This window comes from Salvelinus sp. IW2-2015, linkage group LG36 (genome assembly GCF_002910315.2).
Source record: "Salvelinus sp. IW2-2015 linkage group LG36, ASM291031v2, whole genome shotgun sequence".
NCBI lineage: Eukaryota > Metazoa > Chordata > Actinopteri > Salmoniformes > Salmonidae > Salvelinus > Salvelinus sp. IW2-2015.
In genome coordinates, this window is record NC_036875.1 from 19234109 (window position 1) to 19242698 (window position 8590).

An 8590-nucleotide genomic window follows, 5' to 3' on the forward strand; every position below is an offset into this window, starting at 1 on the left:
CCAGGAAGGCTGGCCTCCTCATACTGCTAACTCCACACTGCCAGGAAGGCTGGCCTCCCCATACTGTTAACTGCACTCAACCAGGCAGGCTGGATCAGAGAGGACCTTGGGAGGCCGAGGGACGGGATGAAAACACACAAAGGTCTACTTTACTTCTCCTCTTTGATCTGCACTATCAAAGACACCTCCCCTCCTCCCCCTTTTCTCATTTCCTCCCTGGACTAAAGGCTACACTGTAGTTGTTGTTTGTTGTTGTTGTTATTGATATTGTTTTCCCCCTTTGTAACACAAAGCCAGCTGACCATGACTCTGATGCTAATGTGAAGGTGGAAAGGGTTTTTTAATGAGCGCCAGCGCAGATCAGAGGGGCTCGGGCCGGGGGGAGAGGAGAGGTGAGGAGATTGTAGCATTGAACATCAAACCCACACAACTATCAGAGGAACTTCTGTCTTTGACCAGCCATGACCTCCTTTACAGTACAAGGCCCCAGTCTCAATGATTTCAGGGGTTAACTACAACATAATCATTTCGCTATATGAAATCATAAAAATTGCCATCGGAAAAATAACAAACTTTTTTTACGGCTGTTTTGTATCTCATATTTGCTTTGTGCTTTTGTGGATTCACACCATCATGGTTAGGGCCCTGAGTTGTTCCAGACCACCTAACCTGACCAGGATAAACTCGGGCTCGTATGGGCTATAGAGAATGGAGTTTTTCCTGGTTAGGCCACAGTTATTGGATTTGTTAGCCCGCTTTGCTCCTCAAGGAAGTGTGTCTCCTCTGTTTCAATTGGTTTACCTGAACAGGAAATTGATGCTACATTGGTTGCTCCGCTATAACCATTGAAAACCGCATCTGCAATCTGAACCAGGAAGTGCATGCACGGTTGACCCTCATTATTTGTAGGGACAGACATAACAGAGGATGGGGAAAGGGAAAGATGGAGAGAGGAGAGCCTGAGAGGGGGGGTTGAAGAAAAGAAAGGGGAAATGGCCAAACCCTCTTCCATGTCCACCTTTCCTTTTTCTTCTCACCCTCATGACGTGTAATCATTAAGGATCGGCAATGAGGAAAGAAGAAAAAGAGGATAGTTAATTATGCATACAGACAACACAAAGGAGAGGAAGGAGAGAGAGAGAGAGAGAGTGTGAGAGAGAGAGATTTGTTTACCTTCCCCCCTCTTCCACCAGTAGAGAGGGGGATTCATTAGAGTCTTGTGTAAATCAATCTGCTTCTCCTTAAAGTGCTGTCAATTACAGCCATGATGCCTGGCAGCCTGACATCACTCTGTGGAGATTTAACTTGAAGGCCAATTAATCATCATGATTAATTCACTCACAAACCAGGTGCAACTGTTCGACTTGTGCTCACACACACACATGGGTGACTCGCATGGACGTACACACACCACACGGTGACTCGCATGCATGGACGTACACACACACACACGCGCGCGCGTACTCACATGCACACGCACACACACACACACACAGCACACACACACACACACACACACCACAACACACACACACACACACACACACACACACACACACACACACACACACACACACACACACACACACACACACACACTAACGAGGGGATGTCCTCAAAGGGGGAGAGCTAAAGTGCCCACATGCTGCTACAACAACCCACCTGATACTCTACTTTAGCTCAATACTACTGACACATTAAGAAAGGGACATACAAAAATTGCATATGTTTGGAAGCACATATGTACAAGCCGGCACACACGCACACATGAACGCTCGCACGCACGCACTTGCCATCAGCCACCAACCTTTGTCCAAGGATATAGGATCCTGTTTGAGATTGGTTTACACTGCAGCAGTGCAGCGGTAATGTTGACACAGCCTTGATAGTTGAATACAAATCGCAGGAATTAGCTTGCTCTCATAATGAATTATATCTTCCATTACACAAGGTCCCGTGTCACCCACTGTTCAAGTGTGACATGCAGACAGGGTAGGCAGGGTAGGCAGTGCTTACCCTGTGATAATCTAATAGAAAAAGGTGTTATGAAAGCCCACTTTTTTTTTTATAACATATACATAAAAAAACAAAAAAACAATTGTAATAAAAAAAGAATCTCAATGATTCTGGTGTTTTTATGCTCAAAATCAAAAGATTTGCTAAAACTGCATCAAAACCGCCAGGGTATGCATGCCTTCCTTTCCACCCATTGAAATTCATTGAAATTGTTGATGCGTGCGGCCGTTCCTAACTTCAGTCACTGTTGATGGACAGGATCAGCATAGGCCTCGCTGCTTTGCATAGCTTCATTCATTGCATTGAGCCAATTTCATATTTTGCGCATTCACATTTGGGCATGTCTACATAATTTGGCGCTCACATCCCTTGAACTGAACAAAGCCAGCTAGCTAGCAAAAACAACCTGACAAATGGACACTATACTGCACCTCAAACTATTTTCCAATAGGTTCACCCTGAAGGATGGATAAATGGACTTAATTTACAGGTAAAGGTAGGCCTAAATGCATTTTCCTTGGCAATTTACGGTTTGGCTACTGTTTAGTTTAGTTTAGTTCATTAATTCAACCATTTTAAAAAACAAGCACACATAACACTTGAAAAAGCCATACATGCACATGAGAAAAATCATGGAGGATATCACACAATAAAGTCTGGGACTTATTTCCATTGTGGTCCTCTTGAGATAAGATGGCTAGGAAAGATCGAACACGGTTGAACACAGTACGGCAGTGAGATAATAAAACATAAAAACAAAGAAGAAAAAAATCTATCTCATCATTGCAGTTACATCGTAGGGTACATTCACATGGGCACAGAAGACATCACATTTTTAAAGCTGCCCAGAAGTAACGTCGAATGAACATGAGAATAGACAACTTCCCTTTGATACATTTGATTTATCAAACTTCACCACCTGACCAAAAGTAAGTGGACATCTCGTTCCAAAATCATGGGCATTAATACGGAGTTGGTCCCCGTTTTGTTGCTATAACAGTCTCCACTCTTCTGGGAAGGCCTTCCACTAGATGTTGGAACATTACTGCAGGGACTTGCTTCCATTTAGCCACAAGAGTGTTCGGGCACTGATGTTGGGCGATTAGGCCTGGCTCGCAGTCGGCGTTCCAATTCATCCCAAAGGTGTTCGATGGGGTTGAGGTCAGGGCTCTGTGCAGGCCAGTCAAGTTCTTCCACACCGATCTCGACAAACCATTTCTGTATGGACCTTGCTTTGTGCACTGGGGCATTGCCATGCTGAAACAGGAAAGGGCCTTTCCCAAACTGTTGCCACAAATTTGGAAGCACAGGATCGTCTAGAATGTCATTGTATGCTGTAGCGTTAAGATTTCTCTTCACAGGAACTAAGGGGCCTAGCCCGAACCATGAAAACCAGCCCCAGACTGTTATTCCTTCTCCACCAAACTTTACAGTTGGCACTATGCATTCGGGCAGGTAGAGTTCTCCTGGCAATCGCCAAACCCAGATTTGTCTGTCGGACTGCCAGATGGTGAAGATTAATGCATCACTCCAGAGAATACAAATCGCAGGTCCACTGTTCCAGAGTCCAATGGCGGCATGCTTTATATTACTCCAGCCGACGTTTGGCATTACGCATGGTGATCTTAGGCTTGTGTGCAGCTGTTCGCCTATGGAAACCCATTTTATGAAGCTCCTGACGAAAAGTTATTGTGCTGACGTTGCTTCCAGAGGCAGTTTGGAACTCGGTAGTGAGTGTTGCAACCAAGGTCAGACAATTTTTACACGCTTCAGCACTTGGCCACCCCGTTATGTGAGCTTGTATGGCCTACCACTTTGCAGCTGAGCCGTTGTTGCTCCTAGACCTTTCCACTTCACAATAACAGCACTTACAGTTGGCCTGGGCTGCTCTAGCAGAACATACATTTGAAGAACTGACTTGTTGGAAAGGTAGCATTCTATGATGGTGCCATGTTGAAAGTCACTGAGCTCTTCAGTAAGGCCATTCTACTGTCTATGGAGATTGCATGGCTGTGTGCTTGGTTTTATACACCTGTCAGCAGCAGGTGTGGTTGAAATTGCCCTATCCACTAATTTGAAGGGGTGTCCACATACTTTTGTATATATAGTGTAGAATATCATTTTGATGAGACACTTTTTAAATGTTTTGAACTGTATTTTTCAGTCATTTTAATTGTTGATATGGACATTTTGTTAGAACCTTATTTATTATATATGTGTGTAACAACATATTAGATAATAATATTATTCGTATTATTGTGTGTGTGTGTGTNCCCCCCCCCTCCCACACACACATTTTTGTTCTAGCCCAGCACCAACACAGCTAATGCAACTAATTATATAAACAGCAAGGCTTTGTTTAGTGGAACCAGGTTTGACCTTGACCACGACACCACTACCTCTAAGGAGACTCCAACCAGAAAAGGAACAACTTTCCTTGACTTCTATGGTCTATAATCAGTCTCTGACCAGCTGATCCTCCCAGACTACCCAAACCCACCCTAACCCTAACCTCCAACCCCTAACCCTTAATTCAGCAAATAGAGACAAAACAATAGTCTTACCCAATGTTACCCCCAATCTTACACCAATGGCTTCCTTTTTCGTCTCCTTTGTTTGTATTTTATGACCACTGATATAAAAAGAAAAGAGGACCAGGAAAAGGAACATCCCAAAGAGGCTACACCAAACCTTTCCTAACTTTCACCTGCTGTTTCCACCTGCTGTAGTGCTGGTTGTTTCAATGAAAAGTTATTACTTTGTCATTATTACATGATTATTACATAGATAATAATTAGTGGACTATAGTATATACTAGGTAAATATTGGACTAAAATATTTGAAGTATAACAACAGAAAATCCCATGACGGTAATCAGGAAACTCCATGTTCCTTACCTCTATGGTAACACCCCCAGGTCCTATGGTTCTGTTAGTTTCTTCGTCGCATGTCTCAGAGGCCAGGAGCCAGTAATCTGTCCCGAAGGAGAGGAGGACAAACATGGCCGCCAGAGCCCCGAACAGCCCCGCGAAGAACAGAGCCACACTCAGCTTCATGGTGCAGGACAGGCCAGACACACAGTGCCACTGTATGGAGACCCTTGGCCCAATCAGCTAGCCCTGTATGTGCGTGTGTGTTCCTCTGAGAAGTCAAGCACACTCTTTTCCCGCAGTCGGAGTGTGTCTGTCAATGCTGGGTCCACTAACACACTTCTATAGCTATGTGTGTATATTCCCAGTGTCCCAATATATTCCAAGCTGAGATTCTTTCTCCAAGATGGAATTCACTATGCTGTGTATTGGTCTTATCCTGGCTCTTCTCTGTTTGTCTCTTTGTCTCTTTGTGGGCTGCTGAGAACGGGAATGGGCTGGGCTGGGCTGGACTGGACTGGGCAGGAGGAGATAGTCAGGGAACTCACAGGGGCGTGGATCCCTCTCCCTGTGCTATTTTGGGGGGCTGATTGAAGGTGCCTGCTGCCCACACTCTCCCGACGGTCACAGGAGTGGTCTGGGGTTAGGTGGGGGGGTGAGGGGTCCAACACAGAAATATGTACCAGCAACTGGACACCCCCCACATGCACAAGAAAATCAAAGAGGGAGGGGGTAAGCAGTGAGACTGAAACATTGCCTCCCCCAAGTTAAAGCCCATCNGCATTGGAAGAATTGTAAATCCATTGTGAAAAGCTATGGAGTTTGCATTGCAAACTTTTCAGATGAAATGTGTCCATATATTGGTCTTTAAGTGTCACCTATTGGTTGTATCTGTGGATGCTTAATCGGTTTATGGCTGATCTGAGTTGAGCAGTGTGTCCTTTTGTTGGATGATATGAAATATGCCACCATCAGAGGCTATGGTTTGTGTATCTTGCCTACGTTGGTATTTACATTTGGTAAAAATGTTTGTAAATTTCAGTTAATAGTCTATGTCACTCTGGCTGTTGGAGTTATCTGCTGTATGGGGAACTTGGGCTCCATCAAGGTTTATTTGTGAGTAAATCTGGCTTTGATAATAGCAAGTGCCTATCCAGCCACCGACCTCACCACACTTCACTGCTGTTTCAAGTGTTAGGTTTACTTACTGTAATATCAAAATTTGATCACTCTTTTGTTGCTGAGAATTGTTCTGCAAAGCAGGAAATTAAAACTTGTAGTGTATTTGAGTTTTAAAAATGCTTCTAAAGTTTGTAATTTCCACTTCGAAATTTAAGACATGATTTGCCATTAAAAAAAAGTGTCTCAACCACTACAAAAATGTCCATTAATTATAATCCACAAAACAATTCAAATGATTTTCCTGCTGTAGCAAACTGGCTCAAATTAAGATCCTACATACTGTATGTATATGAATTGTCCTGAAGTTATTAACTAGCTAGTCTCTCAGATGAGATCAAGGAAACAACCCAGATTGTGTTAGTAGATTTACAGAGCTTGTGGTCAGCTGCTGTAGCACAGAGACAAGTCATGAAGAAGACATGTGATAGAGATATTTGAGCATACTACGCCCTCTGCTAAAAAGGTCAGAACCTTTATGGCACAGGTGGCATTGTACTTTTCCCATACCTGGAAGGTCTCTGGTACAAGCCCCTTAGCCGACTATACCCAGCAGATCAATTGAGCAGGAGTTACCCGAAGCTGGGCTCTTGCATCTTGGGTCAAAGACACATGCAGGGTCCAAAGAGGAGTACGATGAAAGCACTAGCCCTGACCGTAACCCTAATCCCAGAATGGTAAAACATTGTATTTACAGCAGTAACCATAGCCCTAACCCTGGCTTCATGCTTAACCATAGCTTCATGTCCACATCCCGGTTCAACCCTTACCCTAATCTTGACATAACCCTAACCCTAATCTTGACATAACCCTAACCCTAATCTTGGCAAACCCTAAGTCTGGACTTATTTTAAATCTTGGCCCCTGCAAATAGGGCTCCCCCTCGTTAGAATTTCTAATTGAATCCCTGACCATATCCCCTAAATTGTTACCATAGGCTAAACAGTTAGCCTTTCTACTGGTCTGTTATGCCACAAACAATAAGAAAACCCTAGTGTTATTGGATGAAGTGTTGAAATGTAATTAAGGCTTCCATGGAATATAGCTATTGTCTGTTAATAATGCGTGCTTCTCTCTATTTTACTGATTAAGTGGCTGCTGTACAGGGTCCTATTCAATTAAAGAACTGTGTTTCGCTCTTCATAATCAATTACATAATGATTATATCTTCTATACATGAGTGTGAGGAATGAGGCTCTCCCTCGATGGATGGTCAAGGTGTCTCTGCTGTCTCATTACTTGTCATGGCACATTGTATGTGGGAAATTCAATTTTCATGCCTGGTGTTCGCTCACATAATTACAATGGAAACTCTCTTCTTGACATAGTGTTTATACTGTTATGCATATTAAGCATTAATAAACACCAATTTGTTGCTTTATTATGTTTTGAAGTATACTATAGTTTAATGCCAGCCTAGAATGGGGATCTCCAACTACCCAGTGTGCATGCTTTTGTTCCAACCCAACAACAACACACTTGATTCAGCTAATCACAGTCTTGATAAGCAGTTGATTAATAGAATCAAAAGAAATAGAGAGATTGAGAAAAGACAGGGTATAGTATGATCTCTGTTCTACCTCTCTATCTATCATCCGCCTGCGGTATGAGACTTATACACATCCCATAGCCCAGCATTCTATAGCTAGAGGACTCCTGATATCTCCAGGACTGCTAAGCATAATTTGTTGTCTTTATTTGTTTTTGTCTAGTAGTCTTTTTGCTAGCTAGGGCCATCTACTATAAGTGCTGCCTGTCTTCACAGTGGCCTATCTGGTGTGTGAACTGCTGACTGCTCATCATTTGCAGAGAGTTGTTTACATTTCAACCAGGATCAAGGGGCAGGGCAATAAGTGACTTGTTTTGGTAATCAGTGGCTCTTTTGGAGAGGGAGTGGTTTCATCTCTTTTCTGAGTGTATATAACCAGCTTTTCAGGCTCCATCTCAGTGTGCCTTATTATATAGCTAGAGGACTCCTGATATCGCCATGATTGATAAGTATACATTTGTGTCTTTATTTGTTGTGGCCTACCTGGTGTGTGAACTGCTGACTGCTCATCATTCACAGATAGTTGTTGACACATCAACCAGGATCAAGGGGCAGGGCAATTTGTGGCTTGTTTTGGTAATCAGTGGCTTTATTAGAGGGGGAGTTGTTTCACCTCTCTTAGGCAATCAGCAACTAGTACAGGGAGGTGTGCTCTCCACCTCTGCTAGGCAGTTAGCAATTAGTGTTAGTACTTCAGTCTCCCCTGGATTCTCAGCGGCAGCTGACAAGACTAAGACGGTTGCCGAAACAAAGATGGTACTGCCGAGTTATTCTGCCGAGTTGTTTGAGGAAGGAAAGAGAGGAAGGCTCCACACCACTCTCTCACTTGAGTATCTTACTTAGTTATTTTCAGATGATCTCATTTTCCTCTTTTGTAGCTTTGGCAACTATGTGTGTGTTTCAATACCTGTTTGCACCTTTCCCTGTAGGCTTTACAGACGCTCCCCACCCCTTAGCCTCAAAACTTCTAATTTAG

The 8590-nt window shown here is 43.4% G+C and overlaps 1 protein-coding gene across 1 annotated transcript in view; it reads right to left on the reverse strand.

Annotated features, from left to right (window-relative positions):
- LOC111959238 (transmembrane protein 182-like) overlaps nt 1-5266 on the reverse strand; it is an 8125-nt gene extending 2859 nt beyond the window's left edge. Inside the window, exon 1 of the mRNA XM_023980718.2 lies at nt 4914-5266. Coding sequence (XP_023836486.2) covers nt 4914-5072 — 159 coding nt within the window. The 5' untranslated portion in view covers nt 5073-5266. The remainder of the gene's footprint in view (nt 1-4913) is intronic.
- Nucleotides 5267-8590: the final 3324 nt, after the last annotated feature.